Source organism: Pelodiscus sinensis, chromosome 33 (genome assembly GCF_049634645.1).
Source record: "Pelodiscus sinensis isolate JC-2024 chromosome 33, ASM4963464v1, whole genome shotgun sequence".
Taxonomy (NCBI): domain Eukaryota; kingdom Metazoa; phylum Chordata; order Testudines; family Trionychidae; genus Pelodiscus; species Pelodiscus sinensis.
Window position 1 is genome coordinate 4,292,623 of NC_134743.1, and position 27,999 is coordinate 4,320,621.

Sequence of the window (27,999 nt, forward strand, 5' to 3'; positions counted from 1 at the left end):
CTCTTGGGGTATGTCTTCTAGCCCCCTAGTTCGAACTAGGGAGGCTAATGTAGGCATTCGAAGTTGCAAATGAAGCATGGGATTTAAATATCCCGGGCTTTATTTGCATCTTCCTGTCCGGGCGCCATTTTTAAACCCCCTTAGTCCAAACTAACTGTCCACGGCTAAGGGTATGTCTACACTGCAACACTATTTCAAAATAACTAGCACTATTCAAAAATAACAGTCCACATCTACACAGCAGGCAGTTATTTTAAAATAGTGTCAAAATACTGTCAAGCTGGAGGACCTCTTACTCCAACTCCTGTAACCCGCATTGTATGAGGAGTAAGGGAAGGAGGAGAAGGAGTGCTCTATTTCAAAATAAGTGCAGTATAGACACTTCCTATTTCGAAATAGCTTATTTCAAGTTAAGCCTTGCAGTGAGGACCTACCCTAAGCCACCAGAACATCTTCTTTCCCTTCCCAGTCAAACATGGAATTGTCTCTGGTACCTATTGCACTTCTGGACTACGTCTAGACTGGCATGATTTTCCGCATTGCAGTGTAGAAGCATTGATAGGAGGTACATCCTCTGTATCAGTGGGTGAACAGAATGACTACCTACCTTCTCTGAACTACATTTACCTGTAAGTTGCTTTTATAGGCTCCTTGCTGGTTCTAATGGTAGCTGAGCTTCTGTGACCCCAGATGGCAGGGGAAGGGGCATGCACAGAGAAAGACTTACTCATTTTAGTACAGATCCAAGTTATACTTTTTAATCAGAAATGAATCTGGTCCATGTCTTGTACAGAGATATGCTGGCATTAAATTAGCAATAGTATCGGTGCTATGTTGATTCCAAGGCCAGTGCCAAGCAGTGGTCTTATGAAACATTGCTGCATTTTCCTTAGTAAAATTCAAACATTTCTGTGTCAGAAAGCTCAAAAATTTATTCAGGTATCAGTAACTGCTAAGAGGCTGATCACTTATTTTATGTAAATTGCACACCTAGGATAACATCATCAAAGTAACCAGCTCTTCTTCTTTTGTTCCACGAGGATGTATCGGTATAAACAGCTAGGGGTTTGATATACATTACTTTTATGGTATATTAAATAATTCTGCTCAATCAATTTCCATTAATAAAAAGGTTGTTTATACACTGTAGCACAGATACATTAGTATAATAATAGGATATTGTTTGGTTACTTTTATCTGCTATCATATACCTTATCCAGACAGGCTATCACTAAGCACTGAAAATAAATTGCTTTTCTAGTTAACAGTTCTGTTTGTGAGAGCTCAGTTTTACAATTTCCAGTATAGTTCCATTCTTTATATGGGAAGCCACCGCTGCAGCATTAGCAACATATGTTACTAAAATTTCATAGGCGATGATTTTCCAAAGTACCTGTCTTCTAGCTGCAAAACAGTCTGTTACTTTGGTTCAGATTGGTAACACTACCATGACACATCAGGGGTCTTTAGCTTAGTTTGATCAACAAAACAGAGACTCCAGGATATTTAAAATTTATTCCTCTTCTTTAATTGAAGCAATTCTAATTGTTGTTTCTTTGTGAGAAATTTTAAAGAATGGATATACCTCTTCTGAGAATGCACAATCATTAAATGTGAGCAACACAGACATATCATTTACACTGAAAAAGCTCACCTGTCTGTCATCGTAACTAAGGCAAACTCCAATTTTCGTGGGCTTTTTCTGCACCATGACCCGGGTCCATGGGTCTGTTTTTGCCCAGTAATCTCTCCCACTGAAACCCAGAACCCAGAATCCTTCTTTAGGGGACAGAGAAAATCTTCCTTTTCTCTGTGTGGATTTTCCAGCTATTCCCAGGTCCCAGTCACTGATGCACCCAACATCTACCTCCCAGTAGTGCTTCCCAGAGGAGAATCCTTCAGCTCCCAGCACACAGACAGCCGAATCAAACCTCTCTGGATCTGATGGAACTTGTTGAGGTTGGGCTTTATAAGATAAACTGTTTGTATCCGTATCAATGTAGAGGTTGGGGTGAGCTGTGTTTGTATCAAAAGTGATGTCATCTGCAAAGAGAGATTGGGTTTTCAAAAGCACTGGTCTCATGACTGTCTGAGCTGGGTTAAGAGAAGCTTACAGCATAGAGGCCTCCTGCACTTCTTTCTTAGGTGAGAAATTTGTCTGGTTAAAGCCTGCTTGACAAAGTTTTTTGTTGTGTTGAAATATTTCAGATACATTGGAGCTTGAGATTCATACAAAACTGAAAGTTATTTTCAATTATTGGAGTGTCATTCATAAAGCCCTATCCAGATTGACAAAATATGTGGTCTCCTGCCCAGACTACCTTTGGGGTCTGATCCAATAAAAGTGAGAGAGACAAGGTGTGTCAGGAAATATTTTTATTGGACCAAATTCTGTTTGTGAAGAAACAGAAGCTTTCAAGGCACACAGATCTCTTTTTAGCTCCAACAGAAGCTCGTTCATTTGGTCTCTCTAATATCAGGGGTCTAACATGGGTCTAAATAAGTAGATGTGCCTGGATGAGGAGGCACCACTATTGTGTGTGTTTAATATTTAGCCCTTCTTAAGTACTCTGATGAATATCAGGGACATCTGGTAAAAAAACAAACCCTCCAAATAACCAATCAGCTTGTAGAGAAAAAATATTGTCCCTATTATATTGGATCAATGATCTTCTCGATTGTCTTTATGGTACCATCAATATTATACCGGCATACCTTAGAATTTAAAGTAATATTTTGTCTAGAACCTAGATGTGAGGATTGAGCATCAGCACTTCTGAGTTCTGTTCCTCATTGACACTGACTGATTGAGACCAGCTTTACTGAGGGACAGATCTAGCTGGACTACCGTATTTTCCGGCGTATAGGGCGACTGGGCGTATAAGACGACCCCCTATCTTTTTAATTAAAAGATAGGGTTTCATCTTATACCCCAGCGCCCTTCCGCCTCCTTTGCTCCCGGTGTCCCTGGTCTGCTGGAGATGGTCCCCAGCAGACCAGAGGCACCGGGAGCAAAGCCGCCAGGAGCGCCTGGGCTCCCCCCCGCCGGAGCCCCTCCGCGGCTTTGAAAGCCTCGGGGGAAGCTGGCGGGGGGGCATCCCAGGCGCGCATGGGCTGCCCGCCCGCCGGAGCCCCTCCGCGGCTTTGAAAGCCTCGAGGGAAGCCGGCGGCGGGGCATCCCAGGCGCGCATGGGCTGCCCCCCCTCCGGAGCCCCTCCGCGGCTTTGAAAGCCTCGGGGGAAGCCGGCGGGGGGGCATCCCAGGCGCGCATGGGCTGCCCGCCCGCCGGAGCCCCTCCGCGGCTTTGAAAGCCTCGGGGGAAGCCGGCGGGGGGGCATTCCAGGCGCGCATGGGCTGCCCCGCCGCCGGCTTCCCCCGAGGCTTTCAAAGCCGCGGAGGGGCTCCGGCGGGCGGGCAGCCCATGCGCGCCTGGGATGCCCCCCCGCCGGCTTCCCCCGAGGCTTTCAAAGCCGCGGAGGGGCTCCGGCGGCGGGGCATCCGGCGTACAAGACGACCCCCGATTTTTGGGGGATGTTTTTTAACTTCAGAGGTCGTCTTGTACGCGGGAATATACGGTAATATTTGCTAAGAGCTTTGAGATGATCAGAAGAAAACTGCAATAAAATGTAAGTTACTATAATCACGGACATATTCTCATAAATCCCCATCATTACAACTTTTTCAACAACCTCATAATGATCATCACTTAGTACCATTTTCATTTCTCCACATCACCTTAATCAGCATTAATCTGAAATCAACACCCTCTCTCCCACAGCTACCAAATGCCATCATGATCTCACACACTTTATTCTTGGCCATAGCACTTAATCATAACCCTTGACATCTGTACTCTTATTGTCATGATCAAAGGAATCAGCCCCATTGCTACCATCCCACTTTACCCTGCTCCAATTCCAGAGTCCTTGACTCAATGTTTCCTCAGGAACAAAATATCTCATTTCAGACTGATTCTGATTTCACATCAGTGTAAACAAGGAGTGCATGCATCTGATGAAGTGGGTCTTTGACCACAAAAGTTTATGCTCCAGTAAATCTATAAGGTGACACAGGACTCCTTTAGCTTAAATAAGGAGTGACTCCACTAAATCTAATAAATGACACTTGTGTGAAATTGGTATGAGGTCAGACATAGGTCCTGATATAAATTTGATATCCCCCACCCCCACAAGTAAATATTCTGTGAAAACTGAGTATGGATCTAAGGATTTGTTCTCAGGATAACATCATTTGCATGGCATGTTTCTAGACAGTTTGCAGTATTAATACAAGGATTACTTCAATCTGGAAGAAATGTGCTTTCTATTACCTGTATTATTGCGAGCCTTTCTCCATTCTGAAATCAGAATAAGAAATAAAAACCATTGACTTAAACAAGTCCCAAGGTGGGAGGGGATGCAAGTCTCCTAGGCTGTGTCTAGACTACATGCCTCTGTTGGCAGAGGCATGTAGATTAGACACATAGGCAAAGGCAAATGAAGCCGCGATTTAAATGATCGCGGCTTCATTTACATTTACATGGCTGCCGCACTGAGCCGACAAACAGCTGATCAGCTGTTTGTCGGCTCGCGCGCTAGTCTGGACGTTCCCCCTGTCGACATCAAAGCCCTTTGTCGGCAGCCCCGTTATTCCTCATGGGATGAGGTTTACCTGGGCTGCCGACAAAGGACTTTGATGTCGACAGGGGGAACGTCCAGACTAGCGGCGAGCCGACAAACAGCTGATCAGCTGTTTGTCGGCTCAGCGCGGCAGCCATGTAAATGTAAATGAAGCCGCGATCATTTAAATCACGGCTTCATTTGCCTTTGCCTATGTGTCTAATCTACATGCCTCTGCCGACAGAGGCATGTAGTCTAGACACAGCCCTAGAGGATAACATTTTAATTCAAAATGATATGGACAAAAGAGAGGCAAATAGCATGAAATTCAATAAGGACAAAAGCAAAGTACTCCATTTAGAAAGGAACAATCAGTTTCAGACATACAGAATGGGAAGTGATGGTATAGGAAGGCATAGTCCAGAAAGAGCTCTCATCCTCTGCCTCACGTCGATCAGGATTTGGAACTTGGAATTCACATTTCTCCCCTTAGTGCCCTACACACCAGGCTGTGGGCTATAAGGGAAATCCTGAGCTGTGGCTAATGAATGACAAGTGAGGGAAGGTTTTGTTTTTACAGCCTCTCTGCCAGTTCTGAATGACTCTGCAGTGGGCTTTCCACACTGTGCGGTGTACTGGAATTTTTAGGGTGCAGGTGCAGAGCTGAATTGCCCCTTACACCTGTTCACACCCTTCACCAGCCCAGGCTGGGACCAGAGCTGGAGGCAGCTGCAGGGCCCTGGGCTGAAGCCAGGAGCTGAGCTTCAGACCAGGGGCAGTACCCTGTGTGTCAGAGGAACCTCCAGGGCCCGTGACCTGCAACCCCGGAGACAACAGAGCCCGTAGGCCAGCAGGACTCATGTGGACTGTGAAGCCAATGGGTCAATGGGTGGTCAGCAACGGGTGGTCAGCTGCTGGGTGCAAAACCAGCACCCCTTCACTCCCACACCACTACTTTCTATGCCTATACCACTCTGCAGAATACCCCGGCTCAAAGGATGTTTTGAACTGTTCTGGTAACCCAAAGATCACTGCAGGAGGTAGGCAGTAAAAATGTTGAGGATTGTCCCCTCTTTCCTGTCCCAACATTTGCACTGGTAAGAAGGATGGTGAAATAGTAACTACAGAGTAACCCCTAGTGCTCTGATCCATTGTTCTTTGGAGAACTTTCGTAGTCACAGTGGCAAGAAGATGTTGCATTGTAGCAAAGAAAATCTGAATTTTTTTTTCAATTCAAACTTCTACTATTACAACAGGGCTACACAATAGTTATAATAAATATATAGAGAAAAAGCTGAGAAATCAAAAAGAACTTACCAAGTTCTGTCTGGAGTTGGTCTGCAAAAGAACAATGTGATTTTATTAGAAAAGGTGTGAAGAGTCATTACGTACCTCACTAAGGCCATTTCTCCACATCACGGATGATTGCTGGTCAATATTCCGGTGTTCAATTTACTGAGTTCAGCGAAGACCCGCTAATTTGAACTGAGGGGGCACCCCCATTGGCACAGATACTCCAGCTCTTCATGAGGAGTAAGGGAAGCCGACAGGAGTGTTTGCTCCCTTTGACCTCTCAGTGTATGGACAGTGATTTAAGATAGGTTGACTCCAGCTATGTATTAATGTAGCTGAAGTTGTGTATCTTAAGTTACCTTCCCCTTTAGTATAGCTGAAGGAGCTGCCACAGCACACCAACCCCATCATCAATTGCCAGATTTCATTCATAACCTTTCTTACACGCCACTCTTAACCGATTCAATCACAGCTCCAAATCTTGTACTCTACAGCTAAATAAAATGAAGGTGCTGTGATCTCACAACACTACTGATGCTGCTTTCACGGAACCATTTACAATTATCCTTCTCCCAATCATAGTTTACCACTGCTATTGTACTGACAATGGCTTGAAACATCAGGCTGTACAGGGACCACCAAGAAAATACAAATTATTGGAGTTTAATTCACTTAACAATAATTTCAAAAATCAAAGAAAACCTACCAATCATTTTCTGAAGTTCTTCTGAAAAACATAAAATTAAAATGTATTTCACAGAGTCATGTAATAGAATCTATAGAATCCTAGGTCTGGGAGAGACCTCAGGAGGTCATCGAGTCCAGCCTCCTGCCCAAAGCAAAAACACTGGAAGAATTTTATGTACTGCCGTACTTCCTTTCTAATGCTCAGTGTATGTAGATATATGTACCATGGGGGTCAGACACCACTGAACTTGAGTGGTTAGCCTGAGCCTCCACTTACGCCCCTGAGACCACAATACTATTTTTAGTGCACTAAGATTAAATAAGAAAAATAACTAGATACTTGATTTCTCATCCTAGGTTGTCTGGGGTTATCTCTGACAAAGTCAAAGAACGAGAAAGGCAACCAAATCAAGAGCAATTTTTAAAGGCAGCAAGTTGAATACATATCAATGATTCCTTGTTTCAGAAAAATATCTGCTTCTCTTTAAGTGAAGATATTCACAAACCAATATTAACTTACCTATTTTCTCCTGGAGATCACCTACGGGGCAAAAACATATATTAGAATCACAGCAGCCATATTTTAAATTCAGTGGAAAATGACAAGCTTCACTTTTTTGTGGCATGTGAATACAGTTACTCAGCAATTAAAAATGAGATGCAAGAACTCAAAGTGTAACTTGAAGCAACTAATTCTACACCATAGTGAAATCCAAGAATACAAGACCACTTTGCATTTACAGATCATAATAAATTAACTCCCTTATATACCCTATAATAAGTTATATCCCTTTAAACTCTGTGTTCTGTAAGTTACAAAGCAGAGTTCAAAGGGAAGGAAGGACATCAAGTCCTTATTCCCCAGATTTGTTTGAGTAGAGACAGAACAGGATGCTAACAATTCCATGGCACCCCCTCCATGAGGTGCCATACAGTCACAGTATATATGCGAAGAGCCACTTACTGACTGACCACATACACGTCTCAGCTTTTTTTCTCTCCTTCTTCTACATGACCAGAGGTTCTGTTTATAGGTGTTTGTGTCTTACAAACCGGTCTTGTCCAGCCCCAGACAGAGGAAGGGCCAGGTAAACCTAGACCAGTGTTTCTCAACAAGTGGTATGAGTACCCTTAGAGGTAGATGAGAGAAGTATGAGGGGCACGTCAATACAACTGAAATTTGGAGAAAACTGAATTTTTGTTATACATTTTACAGTGTTTTATTTTTTTGTAATTTTTACACTGACAAATTTCATTGCCAGCCTGGCTACGATTAAGTTATTTAAACAACTATGTTGCAATGGTAGAAAAAATTGTGTGTCTGAAAACTGTAGGTACTGGGGTACATATATATATATAATTAAAAAGGGTTACTTTATAAAAAAAATTGAGAAACACTGACCTAGGCCATTCTTATAGGTGCATGGATGAAATGATCTCTTGAGATCCTTTGCAGCTCTATGTTTCTGTAAGTCTCTTCTACATGCCTCTTCCCTTTAATGTATTCTTTGCACACCTACCCTAAGCTTCCTCAGCTAGGTGTTTGCCAGTAATCATTATTTCCTCCCACTTCCTCAAATGAACCAGTCAGTTCCTGAAGAAGTCACTAACCTGATCAGTTTCCCTTCCATTCTCTGCCTCTCCATAATGAATTTGCCACTGGCCTGCAGTGTATCTATTTTTACCATTACAGCCATTAACCTCAATCCTGGGACCCGATCTCTGTATTTATTATTATCCTATCTAATATCAGAAATGCAGCCCCTTCTGCAATACCTCTAGGAATCCACAGAAGTACTCCATTCATCCATGTCCCCAAAGCATCTGAAATTCAAAAAGATACAGAAACTATTTCAAATAGTTTGTTTCTGTCTGAAAACACCATTTTCCCAAAACTGAAATATTTAAGAGAAAAGTATTTTGTCACATAAGAACATAAGAACGGCCATGCTGGGTCAGACCGAGGTCCATCTAGCCCAGTATCCTGTCTGCCAACAGTGGCCAGCACCAGATGCCCCAGAGAGGGTGGATCGAAGACAATGATCAAGCGATTTGTCTCCTGTCATCCTTCTCCAGCCTCTGACAAACAGAGGCCAGGGACACCAATTTTATCCCCTGGCTAACAGCCTTTTATGGACCTAACCTCCATGAAATTATCTAGCTTCTCTTTAAACTCTGTTACAGTCCTAGCCTTCACAGCCTCCTCAGGCAAGGAATTTCACAAGTTGACTGCACGCTGTGTGAAGAACTTTCTTTTATTAGTTTTAAACCTGCTACCCATTAATTTCATTTGGTGTCCTCTCGTTCTTCTATTATGGGAACTAATAAATAACTTTTCTTTATCTGTCCTCTCCACACCACTCATGATTTTATAGACCTCTATCATATCCCCCCTCAGTCTCCTCTTTTCTAAACTGAAAAGTCCCAGTCGCTTTAACCTCTCCTCATATGGGACCCTAATCATTTTAGCTGCCCTTTTCTGAACCCTTTCCAAGGCCAAAATATCTTTTTTGAGGTGAGGAGACCACAAATGTACACAGTATTCAAGATGTGGGCGTACCATAGTTTTATACAGGGGGGCTACGTCTACACTGGCCCCTTTTTCGAAAGGGGCATGTTAATTTCACAGGTCGTAATAGGGAAATCCGCGGGGGATTTAAATATCCCCCGCGGCATTTAAATAAAAATGTCCGCCGCTTTTTTCCGGCTTTTAGAAAAGCCGGGAAAGAGCGTCTACACTGGCCCCGATCCTCCGGAAAAAAAGCCCTTTTCCGGAGGATCTTATTCCTACTTCAAAGGAATAAGATCCTCCGGAAAAGGGCTTTTTTTCTGGAGGATCAGGGCCACTGTAGACGCTCTTTTTCGGCTTTTCTAAAAGCCGGAAAAAAGCGGCGGACATTTTTATTTAAATGCCACGGGGGATATTTAAATCCCCCGCGGATTTCCCTATTACGACCTGTGAAATTAACATGCCCCTTTTGGAAAATGGGCCAGTGTAGACGAACCCGGGCAGTAAGATATTCTGTGTCTTATTTTCGATCCCTTTCTTAATAATTCCTAGCATCCTATTTGCCTTTTTGACTGCCGCTGCACATTGTGTGGAAGTTTTCAGAGAACTGTCCACGATAACTCCAAGATCTTTTTCCTGATTTGTCGTAGCCAAATTAGCCCCCGTCATACTGTATGTATAGTTGGGGTTATTTTTCCCTATGTGCATTACTTTACACTTATCCACATTAAATTTCATTTGCCATTTCGTTGCCCAATCACTCAGTTTGGTGAGATCTTTTTGAAGTCCCTCACAGTCTGCTTCTGTCTTGACTATCATAAACAGTTTGGTATCATCCACAAACTTTACCAACCCCACTGCTTATGCCTTTCTCCAGATCATTTATGAATAAGTTGAAAAGGATTGGTCCCAGGACTGACCCTTGGAGGACACCACTAGTTACCCCTCTCCAATCTGAAAATTTACCATTTATTCCTACCCTTTGTTTCCTGTCTTTTAACCAGTTCTCAGTCCAAGAAAGGACCTTCCCTCTTATCCCATGGCAATGTAATTTACACAAGAGCCTTTAAGAGACCTTGTCAAAGGCTTTCTGAAACTCTAAGTATACTAAATCTACTGGATCCCCCTTGTCTGCATGTTTGTTAACCCCTTCAAAGAACTGTAATAGATTAGTAAGACATGATTTCCCTTTACAGAAACCATGTTGACTTTTGTCCAACAAATTATGTTCTTCTACATGCCTCACAATTTTATTCTTTTCTATTGTTTTGACTAATTTTCCCAGTACTGAAGTTAGGCTTACCAGTCTGTAATTGCCAGGATCGCCTCTAGAGCCCTTTTTAAATATTGGTGTCACATTGGCTACCTTCCAGTCAGTAGATACGGAAGCCGATTTAAAGGATAGGTTGCAAACCACAGATAATAGCTCCCATTTGAGATCTTTTAGAACCCTTGGATGAATGCCATCCGGCCCTGGATATTTGTTAACATTAAGTTTTTCTATTTGTTCCAAAACCTCCTCTAATCACACTTCAATCCGGAACAGTTCCTCAGATTCATCACCCACAAAGGATGATGCAGATTTGGGAATCTCCCCAATGTCCTCAGCCGTGAAGAGTGAAGCAAAGAAATCATTTAGTTTCACCGCAATGGCTTTATCGTCCTTGATTGCTCCTTTTATATCTCGATCATCTAGGGGACCCACAGGTTTTTTAGCAGGCTTCCTGCTTCTAATGTACTTAAAAAACACTTTGTTATTTCTTTTTGAGTTTTTGGCTAGCTATTCCTCAAAATCTTTTTTTGCTTTTTTTATTACATTTTTACACTTGATTTGACAGTGTTTATGTTCCTTTCTATTTATCTCACTAGGATTGGACTTCCACTTCTAAAAAGATACCTTTTTGACCCTCACAAAGGTTTCTGAGGTTCAGCATGATATTTCTGGTGAAAACCAGAGTAGGTCTAAACCTGTGAGCTGCGCTATGGTTAGGGTGCTCCACCATGCTGGGGAATAGCCAAAGTTAAGTCTCTGTTCTGCATAATGTGGAGCAAGGACTTGAACATGGGTCACACTTTTAACAATGAGATCTCAACCTGAGCCTTCAGGTCAATCTCCTCTCTTGGAACTGCTCCAATCTGTAAAAACAATTAAATATTTTGTTTGTGGTGTGAAAAAATATATCATTTCTGCTTTTCTCCTCTTCCAGACACTAGAGCAGGTATCCTTATCAGTTCAATTCACCATTTCTGATTCTTCAAAACCTGCAATGTCTCTCCTCCTCCCCTCAAATAAAAGTCCCCACTACTTACTGAACGGGTATAGAGCTTGGATCGTGGTATACACACGGTTGGACCAATGGTTATCTGAAAAAAGGGATATATTGAAATTAGTGATTAGATAAATAGATTTTTCTCCTCTTTCAGGCACAAGAGCAGGATTCTTTCTCACTTCAATTCACTCTTGCTAAATCTTTCCAAATCTGCAACATCTGTACATTCTGCAGTGGTGTGGTAATATTTAGGCTACATCTACTCTACAGCTCTTTTCCAGGATACCTCCGGAAACGTCCAAAAGTTTGGTTACGTCCAAAAATTTGGAAATGCAGATGCACTCTTTCACCATCCCAGTAAATCTCATTGTACAAGGAAGAAGGGATGTGCTGAAAGAGGAGGTTTTTCCAAAATGTGGCCCTGTGTAGATGTGCCAAATTTCAAAAAAGCCTTTTCCAAAAGAAAAGAGGAAAACAATACAGAAAGTGCGATTTGCAATTTGCGTATCATTTTCCGACTTTTCTTTGTAGTATAAAAACAACCATAGATAGCACAGAGAGATCTAGAACCAATTAATACATAGACTAAAGAAGAAACAAGAACACTTAGGGCAGAGATTGGGAACCAAATGCGCGAGGGATTGGACACAGTTCCTACCTCCCTCTTGCCTGGATCTGGCCCCCAAAGCTTGTGGCTTTCACCCCAGCATTGGGGATCCCACACTGGTGGTCTAGAGTAGACCACCTTTCTCACTGTGGGTCTAAACCACACAAAATGAACTAGCCTAGTCCCTTCTAGGCTCTGGTGTGTGATAGGAACGTGAACATCTTTCTCCTCATGCAAGGGTAACATCTGTGAAAGTTTGTTTTGTTTTGGAATTTGGGTTTTGTTTTTAGCAGGGGGTTGTTTTATTTGTGTGTTGTTTTTGCTTCTCACTTGTGTGTGCAGCCCTTTGACTGATATTTCTGTGGGTCAACAAAGCAGCCCCCCCCACCGAAAAAAGAATCCTCAACTCTTAGGGCATATCTGTATTGGGAAATTATTTCAAAATAAGTTATTTTGAAATTACAACTCCTAAAATAACTATTTTATAATAAACTTATTCCTCAAGGAAAAGCAGACACATTTCAAATGAACCAGTCTCATAGATTCATAGACTCATAGGCTGTCTACACACTGGCACATTTTTCCGGAAATGCTTAAAACGGAACAGTTTTCCGTTATAAGTATTTCCGGAAAAAGAGCGTCTACATTGGCAGGATGCTTTTCTGGAATAGCCCTTTTTCCGGAAAAGAGTCCGTGGCCAATGTAGATGCACTTTTCCGGAAAAAAGCCCGATCGTCATTTTCGCGATCGGGGCTTTTTTGCGGAAAAGACTACTGGGCTGTCTACACTGGCCCTTTTCCGGAACAGTTTTCCGGAAAAAGGACTTTTGCCCGAGCGGGAGCAGCATAGTTTTTCCAGAAAAGCAGCTGATTTCTTACAGTAAATCGTCACTGCTTTTCTGGAAATTCAAGGGGCCAGTGTAGACAGCTCACAGCTTATTCCGGAAAAGCGGCTGCTTTTCCAGAATAAGTGGCCCAGTGTAGACACAGCCATAGGGTATGTCTACACGGCCACCCTAGTTCAAATTAGGGTGGCTAATGTAGGCATTCAAACTTGCAAATGAAGCCTGGGATTTAAATATCCCAGGCTTCATTTGCATGTTCCTGGGCTCTGCCATTTTTAAATGCCCCGTAGTTCAAACTACCTGCCTGCGGCTACATGCTTCACGGACTAGGGAGTTCGAATTAAAACTCCTAATTCAAACTACCATTATTCCTCCTGCAAGGAGATTTAACGGTAGTTCGAATTAGGAGCTTTAATTCGAACTACCTAGTCCGTGCCGCGTGTAGCCGCTGGCAGGTAGTTTGAAATATGGGCATTTAAAAATGGCACCCGCCCGGGAACATGCAAATGAAGCCTGGGATATTTAAATCCCAGGCTTCATTTGCAAGTTCGAATGCTTACATTAGCCACCCTAGTTTGAACTAGGGTGGCAGTGCAGACATACCCATAGACTTTAAGGTCAGAAGGGACCATTATGACCATCTAGTCTGACCCCCTGCACAATGCAGGCCGCAGAATCTCACCCACCCTCTCCTAGAATAATCCTCTCACCTATAACTCAAATATTGAAGCCCTCAAATGGTTTAAGGACCCCAACATGCAGAGAATCCTCCAGCAAGTGACCCGTGACCAGTGACCCGTGCCCCATGCTACAGAGGAAGGCGAAAAACCTCCAGGGCCTCTACCAATCTACCCTTGAGGAAAATTCCTTCCCGACCCCAAATATGGTGATCAGCTGAAGCTTGAACATGTGGGCAAGACTCACCAGACAGACACCCAGGAAAAAGTTATCTAGAGTAACTCCTATCATCCCAACATTGGCCTATTTACCACTGATAGTGAAAGGTCAATTAGTTGCCAAGATCATGTTATCCCATGAACGTCATCAAGTCCAGCCCCCTGCTCAAGGCAGGACCAATCCCAACTAAATCTTTTTGTTTTTTAAGTAACAAGCTTGGTAGTGTGGACACTCCACTTATTATTTTGAAATAAAGGGGTTATTAATAATACCTAATACAATGCATTCCTGGCTTGGCTGGGACCTATAGACATGAACGCTAGTAATATATGCACAAATAGATTTCAGGTGGAAGCTGCTACTTATTTTCAGGAAGAACGGCTCTGCTCAAGAGGGGTTATTTTGCACAAAAAGGAGCAGTGTAGACAGCTCCTTCTTGTGCAAAAGTCCGTGCCACAAAAATGGCAGCTCATTAGGTATGCAACTGAGGCGCAGCGATATTCATCCCCGTGCCTCATTTGCATATCTTATTGCACAACAATGCACAATGCAGATGTAGCCTTACTGAGAAATTAAAAATGAGATGCAAGAACTCAAAGTGTAACTTGATGCAACTAATTCTACACCATAGTGAAATCCAAGAATTCAAGACCACTTTGCATTTACAGATCATAATAAATTAACTCCCTTATATACCCTATAATAAGTTATATCCCTTTAAACTCTGTGTTCTGTAAGTTACAAAGCAGAGTTCAAAGGGAAGGAAGGACATCACATTCCTTATTCCCCAGATTTGTTTGAGTAGAGACAGAACAGGATGCTAACAATTCCATGGCACCCCCTCCATGAGGTGCCATACAGTCACAGTATATATGCGAAGAGCCACTTACTGACTGACCACATACACGTCTCAGCTTTTTTTCTCTCCTTCTTCTACATGACCAGAGGTTCTGTTTACAGGTGTTTGTGTCTTACAAACCGGTCTTGTCCAGCCCCAGACAGAGGAAGGGCCAGGTAAACCTAGACCAGTGTTTCTCAACAAGTGGTATGAGTACCCTTAGAGGTAGATGAGAGAAGTATGAGGGGCACGTCAATACAACTGAAATTTGGAGAAAACTGAATTTTTGTTTTACATTTTACAGTGTTTTATTTTTTTGAACTTTTTATACTGACAAATTTCATTGCCAGCCTGGCTACGATTAAGTTATTTAAACAACTATGTTGCAATGGTAGAAAAAATTGTGTGTCTGAAAACTGTAGGTACTGGGGTACATATATATATTTAAAAGGGTTACTTTATAAAAAAAATTGAGAAACACTGACCTAGGCCATTCTTATAGGTGCATGGATGAAATGATCTCTTGAGATCCTTTACAGCTCTATGTTTCTGTAAGTCTCTTCTACATGCCTCTTCCCTTTAATGTATTCTTTGCACACCTACCCTAAGCTTCCTCAGCTAGGTGTTTGCCAGTAATCATTATTTCCTCCCACTTCCTCAAATGAACCAGTCAGTTCCTGAAGAAGTCACTAACCTGATCAGTTTCCCTTCCATTCTCTGCCTCTCCATAATGAATTTGCAACTGGCCTGCAGTGTATCTATTTTCACCATTACAGCCATTAACCTCAATCCTGGGACCCGATCTCTGTATTTATTATTATCCTACCTAATATCAGAAATGCAGCCCCTTCTGCAATACCTCTAGGAATCCACAGAAGTACTCCATTCATCCATGTCCCCAAAGCATCTGAAATTCAAAAAGATACAGAAACTATTTCAAATAGTTTGTTTCTGTCTGAAAACACCATTTTCCCAAAACTGAAATATTTCAGAGAAAAGTATTTTGTCACAAAGGTTTCTGAGGTCCAGCGTGATATTTCTGGTGAAAACCAGAGTACGTCTAAACTCAGAACAGCTCACAGCACTATGGTTAGCGTGCTCCACCATGCTGGGGAAAAGCCAAAGTTAAGTCTCTGTTCTGCATAATGTGGAGCAAGGACTTGAACGTGGGTCACGCTTTTAACAATGAGATCTCAACCTGAGCCTTCAGGTCAATCTCCTCTCTTGGAACTGCTCCAATTTGTAAAAACAATTACATATCTTTTTTGGGGAGTGAGAAAAGAAATCAGTTCTGTCTTTCTCGTCTTACAGTCACAAGAGCAGCTTTCCTTGTCAGTTCAATTCACCATTTCTGATTCTTTACAACCAGCATTGTTTCTATTCCTCCCCTGAAATAAAAGTTCCCATTACTTACCAAAGGGGTGTAGAGCTTGGATGGTGTTACGAATATGGTTGGGCCAATGCCAAAAAGTCAAAATATCTGTAAGAATTCCTTTTTCTTCAATGACTTCTGCTTTCTCATTATCTAAAATAAAGGGATATGTTTAAATTAGTGATTAGATAAAGAGATTTTGCTTTTCTCCTTTTTCAGGCACAAGAGCAGGAATCTTTCTCCCTTCAATTCATTCTTCCTAAATCTTTCCAAATCTGCAACATCTGTACCTTCTGCAGTGGTGTGGTAATATTTAGGCTACTTCTACTCTGCAGCTCTTTCCCAATATATCGTTGGTCTCCTGGAAATCTATGCTACATCCAAAAGTTTGGGAATGCGGATATGCTCTTTCGTGATCCCTGTAAATCTTGTTGTATGAGGAAAAAGGGATGTTCCAAAAAAGGTTTTTCCAAAATTTGGCCCTCTCTAGATGTGCCAAATTCTGGAAAAGCCTCTTCTGAAAGAAAAGCTGAAAACAGTACACAATGTGTGATTTGCAATTTGCATATCTTTTTCCAACTTTTCTTTGTAGTGTAAAAACAACCGTAGATAGCTCAGGGTATGTCTACACTACAGCGCTAATTCGAACTAACTTAGTTCGAATTAGTTAATTCAAACTAAGCTAATTCGAACTAACGCGTCTAGAACTAAAAAACTAGTTTGAATTAGCGTTTTGCTAATTCGAACTAGCATGTCCACATTAAGTGGACCCTGAACCGGGGTTAAGGGGGGCCGGAAGCGGTGCCGGCAGGACATCAGATGAGGACTGAGAGCATGGAGCTGCTGTCTCAGGCTAGCCGAGGGCTGTGCTTAAAGGGACCCGACCCCCACCCCAGACAGACAGTTCTCAGGGGTGCCCCGCTTGCAAAGCAGTCCTGGCTTGGATTGCCTGGAGTACCCACACTGGGCACATCACAGCACTCGGCCATCAGCCCGGCTGCACTTGCCGCAGGCTGCCATCTGGGGTGAGGGGGCAATTGGGGGGCTGCAGGAGAGCTTCCACACCAAAAGCCCGCAGAGCCAGCCCAGTTCTCCCCATTGGGGGCTCGTACCCCATTCCTCCCTCACCTCCTTCCATTTACCCTTCCCTAGCCCCTTTTCTTGAAGTACAAAATAAAGGACAATTGTGTTCAAAAATGGAATCTCTCTTTATTGAACAAAACTGGGGGAGACTGGGAAAAGGAGGTGGGAGAGGGGAAGAGAGAGGCTGGGAGAGGAGAGGGCAACTAAAATGATCAGGGGTTGGGAACAGGTCCCATATGAAGAGAGGCGAAAGAGACTGGGACTTTCCAGCTTAGAAAAGAGGAGACGGAGGGGGGACAGGATAGAGGTCTCTAAAAGCAGGAGTTGGGTGGAGAGGGTGCATACAGAAAAGTTCTTCATTAGTTCCCATAAAGAAGGACTAGAGGACACCAAAGGAAAGGAATGGGTAGCAGGCTTCAAACTAGTAAGAGAAAGTTGTTCTTGACAAAGCACAGAGTTAACCTGTGGAACTCCTTGCTGCAGGAGGCTGTGAAGCCTACAACTAGAACAGAGTTTAAAGGGAAGTGAGATCAAGTCATGGAGGCTGGGGCCATGGAGTAGTCTTAGCCAGTGGGTAGGAGTGGTGTCCCTGCCCAAAGTCTGTGGAAGGCTGGAGAGGGATGGCACAAGACAAATGGCTTGGTCACTGTCTTCGGTCCATCCCCTCCAGGGTCCCTAGTGTTGGCCGCTGTCGGCAGACAGACTATTGGGCTAGATGGACCTTTGGTCTGACCCAGTACGGCCATTGTAAGCTCAGGGCTCAGGGTCGGGGGTCTCAGTGGACCCCCTTGACTCTCTTGCACACCTTCTCCTGGGTGGCCAGGCTGGCAGCTCTCCTGCCCTAGCCGGCCACTTTCCTGTGCCTAGTGCGGAGATCGTGGACGAGGTCCACGATGTCTGCACTAGCCCAGGAAGGTGCCCGCCTCTTGCGGTCCCGGGCAAGCTCCCGGGAGCCGCCAGCCTGGTCCCGGGAAGAGGGGGTGGGCTGGGGGACATCAGGTGGGTGGCTCTGTGCCGTGCCAGGTGCAGGGTCTTCTGGCTGGGTGCTGGCAGGCTTGCACCTGGCACGGGCACCGTAGCCAGCCCGTGACCCTTTAAGCGGTCCGGGGCTGGGAGGGGGGCAATAGAGTTTCCCTGTTGTTGGCCAGAGTGGCCACCAGGGAAAGCTGGGGAGGGCTAGCATCCCACTAGTTCGAATTAAGGGGCTACACACCCCTTAATTTGAACTAGTAAGTTCGAACTAGGCGTTAGTCCTCGTAGAATGAGGATTACCTAGTTCGAACTAAGCGCTCCGCTAGTTCGATTTAAATTCGGACTAACGGAGCGCTAGTGTAGCGCCAATGAAAGTTAGTTCGAACTAATGTCGGTTAGTTCGAACTAACATTGTCGTGTAGACATAGCCTTAGTACTTAGACTAAAGAAGAAATAAGAACACTTAGGGTATGTCTAGACTACATGGCTCTGTCCACATATCCTTAGGGCAGGGATGGGGAACCTAAAGCCCCGGTGGCTGGATACAGTCTCCACCTCTCAGCTTCCTGGATCTTTCATCCCACACTGGTTGTGTAGACCATCTTTCCCACTGTGGGGCTAAACCACACAAAATGAACTAGCTTGGTCTGTGGTAGGCTGTGGTGTGTGAAGGGAACGTGAGCATCTTTCTCCTTATTCAAGTGTAACATTTGTGAAAGTTTGTTTCGGTTTGGAATTTGGGGTTTTTTCGGGGGGGGGGAGTTGTTTTTTATTTGTTTTTTGTTTTTGCTTCTCACGTGTATGCGCAGTCTTTGATTGATTTTTCTCTGGGTCAGCAGAGCAGCCCCCAACCCAAAAAAGGATCCTCACCTCTGACTTAGGACATATCTATACTAGGAAATAATTTCAAAATAAGTTATTTTGAAATAATAACTCCTGAAATTCCTATTGTATAATAAGCTTATTCCTCAAGGAAGAAGGAGGACAGATTTCAAAATAACCAGTCTTTTTTTTTTTTTGTAAATAACAAGCTTGGTAGTGTGGACACTCTACTTATTATTTTGAAATAAGGGGGTTATTTATAATACCTTGCACAATACATTCCTGGCTTGGCCAGGACCTTTAGACATGAACACTAGCACAAATAGATGAATATTGGACTATATTTGGAGGGAGATATTTTAACAGGAAAAAATGGTGCCATTTTTCATAATGGACTTTCATCATTTGGATAAAATAGCAAAACAAACTTACTCTTCTTTATCGGGAGTTTGCCTGTAAAATAAAATAAAAAGAATTAGATAATTATTTTATAAGTATTTACAATTATATTTTATTCTGATTCATGCGGTCACTTATTCTGATTCATGATAAGATTCAACGGACAGCTCTGCAAAGGGAATTAAGTGTGTATGTCCTAGATATAGTGCTACTGTAAACACAAAATTCCAGCTCATTTGGCTCCTAAATTCAGTGTCTATATTTTCAGGGTAGAACACCACTGCAGGACAATATGTCTGTCCCTGAACATGAACTCTGCTGCCTCGCTGTATTAAACTGATTTTTTTCCAATGTAGCCACTTGGCAGTCTGCCTTCCATAGCCAAATAATCCTGGGCTTCCTTTCCTCTATTATCATCTTGCCATCTGCTTTCCCTCCCATAACAAAAGGCATGTGTATCATGAATTTGGTGATGGACTCTGATTTTCTCCTTTTCTAGGCACAAGAAGAGAAGCACTTGAGATCCCAGCTCTCCTGAATGATCCTTTCACCTCCTTCTTCCTCCTACCTCACCTTTAAAAATCCCACAAAGATCACTGGGGATTTGTATCTTCATTTTCCACATTTGGATGGCATCAGTAAGTATAGCTGTAGTTAGTTTGGGCTGACTATCTTCTGCATTTCCCCCTTCTGAAAAAAAATGCAATCCATGTAAATATATTTAGATGTATAGAGAGTACTCCATTTAATTTTAGAGCTCCTCTGATAATATGAAACTTGAGGAAACGAATTAATCATGTTAGTCCTGAAATGGGTCTGCCAATCTGTCTGTATGCGTTTCAAGAACTCCTAAAGAGTAAGAGCTAGGACTGCCAAATTCGTTATGCAGCTTCCTCTTATCATAAGTTAAAGCAAGGCCAGGGTTTGGTTGTGCCAGGATAATGGGATGTGCTGGAATGGGATTGTGTCTCATAAAGCCATACAGAAAATAAATAGAATCATCAGGCAAGTGAAAGGGGCTGGCTGGGGGTGCACCCACCTTCTGTTTGGGACTGCCATGCCCCTGATCCTCCCACCCCCCAAGCACCATTTAAGGAAGGAAAGGGAGGCTGAAGCTCCCCAACACAGATTTGTATGGGAACATTGCTGACTATTCCTGTTCATCAAGGATCATGGGGAAAGTGCACAGTTTGCTGCATTCCTCACTCTGACTGCAGAGCACAGGGGGCAGATGAACCTGGACCTATCATAGCTGGAGAATATGCACCCCTCTCTCAGCTATGCCCACTGGAGCTGCAAGATTCTCACTTGGCCCCAACCTGATGTGGTAAGAGAGGACTGGGATAGTCCTCTGGCTAGGTTGTAATAATGCAAAAATGGATCTGAGGACCAGAGTGGGTCACAAATTGTACATAAGTTAACAAGATGATGCATTTGAGAAAAAAAAGACTAATATCATTCTGGCTTGTATTAACAGGAATGTCATATGTAAGATCTGGGAGGTAATCTTCCTGCACAATTTAGCACTGGCAGTGTTCAAGCTGGATACAGTATCCAATTCTTGGAACCATTCACTCAGACAAATACATGGAAACATTGGAACTTAACTTCATTTATAAGTTTGGGAGCCACCAAAAAAGTTATAAATAAAGACATTACCCAGCTAGCACACTACCTTCCATATCCTAAAACTTAACCAACTAAATAATTTGTACTTAATGACTTAACCAACTAAACAATTCACACTTTCTCTGTCAGCTTCTTGTAATTTGAATACTATTTTTTCCCTTCCTCCTTCCCCTATCCTCTATTTATATTTGAATCTGGACTTTTAATATGCCATTTATCTGAATAAGTGAGTTGTATCCATGAAAGCTCATGATACCATCTACATGTTTTGTTAGTCTTTAAGGTGCCACTAGACTATTTGTTGGTTTTTTAAGTTTTTCCAATTACAGACTAACTCAGCTAATCCTCTGAAGCTTGTGGAAATATTTCAGAGAGTCTAGTGGGGGGAATAAAAAATAAAAATAAAAAAGTTTTAAGGAAATCTTACATATGAGGGAAAATTATTAAAACTTCGCATGTTTAGTTTAGAGAAAAAAACACTGAAAGGAAACATGATAAGCATCATCAATAGTGTACAGAACTGAGGTAAAGAGGACTATGATGAATAGTTCTCTGTATTTACTGAAAATAGGACAAGAACCAATGGGCTTAATATGCAGCAAGGGAGATTTAGGTTTGATTTTAGGAAAAATTTCTAAGAAGAAGTGGTACTAGGTACTAGATCTGTACTAGGCTTCTAAGAGTACGTCTACACTAGCCCCCTAGATCGATCTAGGGAGGCTAATGAGGGCGACCAAAATTGCAAATCTAGCCCGGGATTTAAATATCTTGATTTGCAAAAGCCCTAACTCGAATTAGCTGGTATTCCTCCTGCAATGAGGTTTACCAGCTAATTCGATTTAGGGGCTTTAAATCAGAATCCCATTTCACTGCTGTGTGTAGACGTGGGCAGTTACTTTGGGCTAGTCAATTTTTAAAATGGCGACCGGCCTGGAACATGCAAATAAAGCATGGGATATTTAAATCCTGAGCTTGATTTGCAATTTCGGTCGCCCTCATTAGCCTCCCTAAATCGATCTAGGGGGCTAGTGTAGACATACCCTAAGGGAGGCTGTGGAATCACCAACATGGGAGGTGTTGAAGAACAGGTTGAACAAATATCTGTTAGGGATTGTCTAGGTTTACTTAATCCTGTCTCAATAAAGGGGACTGGAATAGATGACTTCTTGAGGCTAGTTCCAGCTCTATATTTCTATAACTCTATCCTGTGCCTCTTCCACTTATGTAAGCATTTGTGCAAGAGGGCTTTTGCCCGAATGGGAGCAGCATAGTATTTCTGCAAGAACACTGACAATCTTACATGAGATAGTCAGTGTTCTTGCAGAAATTCAAGCGGCCAGTGTAGACAGCTGGCAAGTTTTTCCACAAAAGCACCTGCTTTTGCAGAAAAACTTGCCAGTCTAGATGCAGCCAAAGTGTTCTCAGTCAAGGGTTTGCCAATAATTCATTATTTCCCCCTATGTCCCAAAATAAATTTGTCAGCTCAAGGAGAACTCAAAAACCTGATCAATTTCCACGTAGGGTTCTGAATAACGTATCTGACTTTGTAGACCAGCTGTACAATTTCAGTCTACCTTTTTATATAATTCTTTAAGTGCTCCCAGCCCACTCCCTTTACTGACATCAGTCCATCCTAACACACATATCCCATCAATGCATTCCCTACTAATCAATGAATAGGCAACTGCTTAGCAGTATATACATTTTCACTCATAGTGCAGTGGCAAGGGTATGGAAAATCTAAATTTAAGCCTTTGTTCTGCCGACTATGGTGCAAGGATTTCCGTGTTGGTCATCCATATATCAAGGAGATCTCCTGAGGCTCTGGGGTCAATAGCCTCTCTTGGAGCTGCTCCACTTTGTACAGATATTTAAATATTTTGTTTGACAAGGGATCAAAGTAATACATTTTGTTTTTCTCTTCTTCCCAGAACAAGAACAAGAATCCTTGTCATTTTACTTCACCATTTCTGACTCTTCAAAAATGCAACATTCCGCCCCCCCCCCCCCCCCCCCCCGCCCAAAGTAAAAGTTCCCACTATTTACCCGGATATACAATTTGGATGATCTTGTGCACATGGAAATGACGATTCCCAAAAGCCAAAATATTTGAAAAAAATCCCTTTTCTCCACTGTCTTCTGCTTTCTCATTACCTGAGGAAAGAATGTTGCAATTAGATCAATAGACAGACATGTAAGGCCTAGAAACATTGAAGTCAGAAATGGTTTGTCAGGTGACTATGCATCTCAATATTATTTTAAATTGTGCAACAATGGATGCTGGAGGAAACTCAGAATTAGAAATCTATCAGAAATATTTCTTTAGACAAGCCTGCTTTTGAGAGAGACATAATAGAATGCTCTCAATATTGCCATATACTATGAGATATTATCATAATTTGATATGCAGGCCCAGCACATATGCAAGTGCTCACAGCTGGTAGTGCATACACATTCCTCATCTTTTATTCCCTGCTCCCATGGCCACTTCACTCAGCTCACCAGTTGTTTTCCTTCATCTGAAGCCTATGGAGGAAGGAAATAGATCTCCATTGTCCACAGATTTCAATCTTTTTAAAATATAGGGAACTTTTAAATGAGCATGCATTGGGGCATGAAAGCCTTAGACAGACAGAGATTTGGTGAGTGCTTAGAGAGCAAGGGGTGAGTAAGGGGAATACGGGTGGAAGTATAGTGGGAAATTGCTAGGGGAGGGAAAGAACAATTAGGACTGCATTATTCACTGGGCTGCTCTATGTGATTGAGCTGAACAACCTCTTGTAATTACAGTACAGAACACAATTCTCATCACAACCCTAGCTCTGCCTCTTAGGAATGACAAACTTCCAGGCTTTATCCATACTCCCATACATATTTTCAGTACAGAACAAACTATTTTAAGAGAGTAGGAAAGAACAACAAAATTTAGAAAATCATTAATAGCAATTCTAAGAGCCTAACAAATCTTTCTATTTTGCTGCACATGAAGTAACAAATACATTTATGTGAAAGAAAGATATACAGATTTGAAGAACTATGTTGTCTACCTCCCCTTCTTAAAGAACTTCTCTTTTTCAGTTAAAAAGGTGAAACTCAGTTCAGACTTACAATTTTCTTTCCTGGGTTCTATCATGCTGGCTCCCCCTGCAAAGGAAAAAAAAAGTCTTTGTATTTAACTGTTATCTGCTTTCTGTACATGAACATAACCCCAATTGTCAGAGTGTAGGTTTAATAACCTTCTATAGCTTTTTCATTCTTCAAAACAGAGATAATACATTGAACACAATATATCAACTAAAGCTTCTTTGGTTAGCAGATATATTAATAGAATAAAATATGACATTTTTTATATCACTATTTTTCATTAAAATTAATTGTCAGACTATATTACCTTCACACATTTAAAAATAAAATCCAGATATTAACTGCACCTCTCAGCTCATTCAGGGCCTGATGAAATGCACCAAGGAGCTTGATGGAGGAGATAACTATGCCAATAGCTATTATCTTTGAAATTCATGGAAGTCAGGAGAAATTTCACAAGATTGGAAAATGGCAAATAGTGCCCGTCTATATAGAAAGGGAAATAAGAACAACCCAGAAAAACACAGACCAGTCAGCTTAACTTCTGTGTCAGGAAATACAAAGGAGAAAATAATGAAGGAATTCATCTGCAAACATCTGGAAGATAAGAACATAAGAACTGTCATACTGGGTCAGGCCAAAGGTCCATCTAGCCCAGTATCCTGTCTGCTGAAAAGGCACTGCCAGCTTTCATATATATCTTTGAGAACCTGCCCTATAACCTGGAACTTTCACCCATCTCTTTAAAAAAATATATATCTTTGTTACAGGCAAAAGAAACCACAAGATAATTCTGCATTTAAATGATAAAGCCAACTAAGTGGTAAAATCCCAGTTATTAAGGGCACAGTCCAGGTGAAACGATGACGTCCAGGGTTCACAAGATGAGGGACAAATCACCCAAATGTAGTAATATTCTTAATGGGACAAAGGTCTGATATGCAGTTTGCAATGTAAACCATGCCTACTGGGGTGGGGACCAGAGCTAGAAAGTCTGTGTGTAGCTATGTGAAACTTTAAAAGACCCAGGAAGTAATATAACCATTATGGAAGTGCCCGACTAGAGAATGAGCTTTTGTACAGACCCCCACATAGAAGGAACTGTGAGCCCCATGTTGTGAGTTGAATGAATGCAGAGGGGACGTGGACATATTCTTGATGTCTTCTTTGAATACATTGTGTGCCTCACTTTCCTCATGCATTGCTCAAGTTTTGGGGGTGTGATGTGAGTTTGTGATTATTGTAGTATTGGAGAGAGGTGGGACTGGTGACTGGCTCTGTGGGAGAGAGCAGAACACTCTGCAGTCTGACAGCTGATGACCAGGCTTCTGTCCTCTGCAAGAACCAGCCAGAGTTTTTTATGCAGACCAGGTGACTCACTGCTCAGTGCTGCTCAGTGCTGGGGACCACATTGTACCAAAAGTAGTACAGATTGACATAGCCTATGAATAAAGTCCTCTGGGGTGCTCAGCTGTGTTGGGGGCTTTGGGGCTTCAGCCTCCTCCTCATTGACACTTCTGTTGTCTCACACTGTATAGATTTAGTCAGGTGTGAGCCTGCAACATCCACCTAATTCCTCCTAATGCTTCTAGACTGTGATCTATGTGTCTCTACACTTTCCTTCCCTTTTCCAGGCCTCTGAACAAATCCTAGCTCTGCTCCTTCCATGTACTGATCTTATTAACTCTCACTAAACAACTAAACACTGGTTTCAACACTTGGACTGTCAGTTTTTCACTCAGGCACATGTGTGTGGGTGGTAGGGTCATTATCCTAGTGTGGTCTGTTTTCAGGTGCACAACAGCCTACAGGAGGTGTCTTGTCCTGTACCTGCAACTTTAGCACTTGGGGCAGCCCTTGAACCTCCAAAAGGGGTCTTCTAAAAACTCCTGTTTAGGTCCTAATGTCCCATCCCTCCCCGACATCCCTTTCACCATTGGAGACAAATGGTGCTCAAAGAATGGTGGCCAGATGCTAGCTGGAACGTTTCTTTATCTAAGAATTTAATAACAAAATTTAGTCTGGATCCAGCTCAGAAAGTGGCTCAAGCAAGACTTTAAGTCTCCTTTCACATTGTGCTCCATTTTGGGGGTTAGTGGTTAGAGAGGGTAGCATCAGGGCTCCAGTGAGTTGCACTTGCACTGGCTTATAATGCCACCACTGGACTGCTCCATCTTGAAGTTATGATAGAGGTTCAGCCAGGCACCCTTCTCTGGACACACTCCTGATAAGCCCTCTGCAACAGAGATCAGGAGTAGCTGGCATAGGATTATGGTGGAAGAATCCCTGGCTACCAGTTAATTCAGCTTTCTCCACTCTTTTTGCTGGAGAAACATATCAATTCTTGTAAAATAAAGGAGATGGGGAGGGAGAAACATTACGGCTGTGTCTACACTGGGCCACTTATTCCGGAAAAGTAGCTGCTTTTCCGGAATAAGCTGCGAGCTGTCTACACTGGCCCCTTGAATTTCCGGAAAAGCACTGACGATCTACTGTAATAAATCAGCTGCTTTTCCAGAAAAACTATGCTGCTCCCACTCGGGCAAAAGTCCTTTTTCCGGAAAACTGTTCCGGAAGAGGGCCAGTGTAGACAGCCCAGTAGTCTTTTCCGCAAAAAAGCCCCGATCGCGAAAATGATGATTGGGGCTTTTTTCCGGAAATGCATGTCTACATTGGCCATGGATGCTTTTCCGGAAAAAGGGCTTTTCCGGAAAAGCATCCTGCCAATGTAGACGCTTTTTTTCTGGAAATATTTATAACGGAAAACTGTTCCGTTTTAAGCATTTCCGGAAAAAGGTGCCAGTGTAGACACAGCCTACATGTTTAACTCAATTTAAACTTAGTCTAACCCTATATGAGACAGGGAAAAGATAGAAAGCCGATCACATATCAAACATTTTCAGTTTATAAAAACCACATCGATTTTATAAAAAACAAAATTAGATACTCAAAGTATCTGAAAATAATTATACAGTACACCCTACCAAGCTATATAGAAAAATATTGCATTTATAAGATAAGAAGACGTTATATAATAAAATAACAGGGGTAGAGTATAGGCTCACAGAATATGTAAAAGGACACTGCACCATTCCTGTGTACTGGGCTAACGTTGTGGGTTTTAGGTTCCATAGTGTGTACTAATATTGTTGATTTGAAATGGAGTGTGTTATAGAGACTGTTGGTGTAATGAAGTGTCATGACTATATTGAGATACTGCGTGGTGATTGGTTCTGACACTGTCTCAGCTTCTGTTTGTCATGGCTTATGATGTAAATTAATACACTTGAGCAGACTTAAAGAAGCACAGCACTAAATACTGTCGCTACAAATCCTTTCTAAAGAAATTAGATTAATTATTTTTCAAACAATTTTTATTTTATATTTATAACATCAACATCATTACATGTTTCCTCAGCTGAGGAGGTTAAACTAGGCAAATAAAAGTCAACATTTTTTGTATTACCTTTTCTGAAGGAAAGAATGAAGGCAAACATACAGCACTCTACCTTTGTATTATCATAACATTTTAATGGGCTACTTACTATGTAGTCACTCTAGATGAATAAATATTAGGTGAGAGAGAATCAATAGCAGGTTATTTTAAATCATTTTTACAGATCTATAACTCTGTGTTCCTCAAAACAGAGTCTTTTGACATCTCTTATTTCTGTAAAGTGTTATGCCACCTTTAGTAGCACAGGTAACACTAAGAGTAAACAATAATTAAACATATTTCCTTTTAATGAGTTTTTTTAGATGTTTTGGACTATCAGTGATGGATGATTATGTTAGATTAATAAATTTCTAAGAAATCTTAATAGAGAGGAAAATGAAATTAAACAAAGAGATGAAGAAAAAATATTGACAATTCAAAATTAAACTAGAATTTCAATATGATCAAATAGAAGATTTTTTATTAATAATAGTGCTCATGTTCAGACTTACGATGCTCCTTGCACAGGATCCGGTCTCTGCGTCTGTCTTCTAGCTTCCAGTTGAGAGAAAGGGAGTAAGTTCACACACTTCCCTTTTTATCTGTCCCTTTCAGACAGATGACAGTTTTCATGTTGA

The 27,999-nt window shown here is 42.1% G+C and overlaps 1 protein-coding gene across 3 annotated transcripts; it reads right to left on the bottom strand.

Moving 5' to 3' along the window:
* Positions 1 to 742: 742 nt before the first annotated feature.
* LOC102450489 (butyrophilin subfamily 3 member A1-like) lies at positions 743 to 27,999 on the bottom strand. Of its 3 annotated transcripts, XM_075914292.1 has the most exons (14): positions 27,874 to 27,995; positions 23,950 to 23,985; positions 22,888 to 22,995; positions 19,786 to 19,902; positions 19,246 to 19,266; positions 15,979 to 16,089; positions 15,424 to 15,471; positions 11,419 to 11,472; positions 8,376 to 8,423; positions 7,120 to 7,140; positions 6,619 to 6,639; positions 5,937 to 5,957; positions 4,331 to 4,357; positions 743 to 2,043 (listed from the first exon to the last, which is right to left on the bottom strand). In XM_075914292.1, the coding sequence occupies exons 2-14, from the start codon at positions 23,972 to 23,974 to the stop codon at positions 1,514 to 1,516; spliced, it is 1,152 nt and encodes a 383-aa protein (XP_075770407.1). In that variant the 5' UTR covers positions 23,975 to 23,985; positions 27,874 to 27,995; the 3' UTR covers positions 743 to 1,513. The 3 variants fall into 3 exon arrangements, with proteins under 3 accessions (XP_075770407.1, XP_075770409.1, XP_075770408.1); XM_075914294.1 differs by lacking the exon at positions 19,786 to 19,902 and having other exon boundaries at positions 27,874 to 27,999; XM_075914293.1 differs by lacking the exons at positions 11,419 to 11,472; positions 15,424 to 15,471 and having other exon boundaries at positions 27,874 to 27,996.

Coding starts and splice junctions, on each gene's coding strand:
- LOC102450489 (XM_075914292.1), bottom strand. CDS start 23,974: ATGATAGAACCCAGGAAAGAAAATT. Junction 19,267..19,785: donor TCTTTGTGGGATTTTTAAAG/GTGAGGTAGGAG, acceptor TTTATTTTACAG/GCAAACTCCCGATAAAGAAG. Junction 8,424..11,418: donor CCAAGCTCTATACCCGTTCA/GTAAGTAGTGGG, acceptor TTTGAATTTCAG/ATGCTTTGGGGACATGGATG.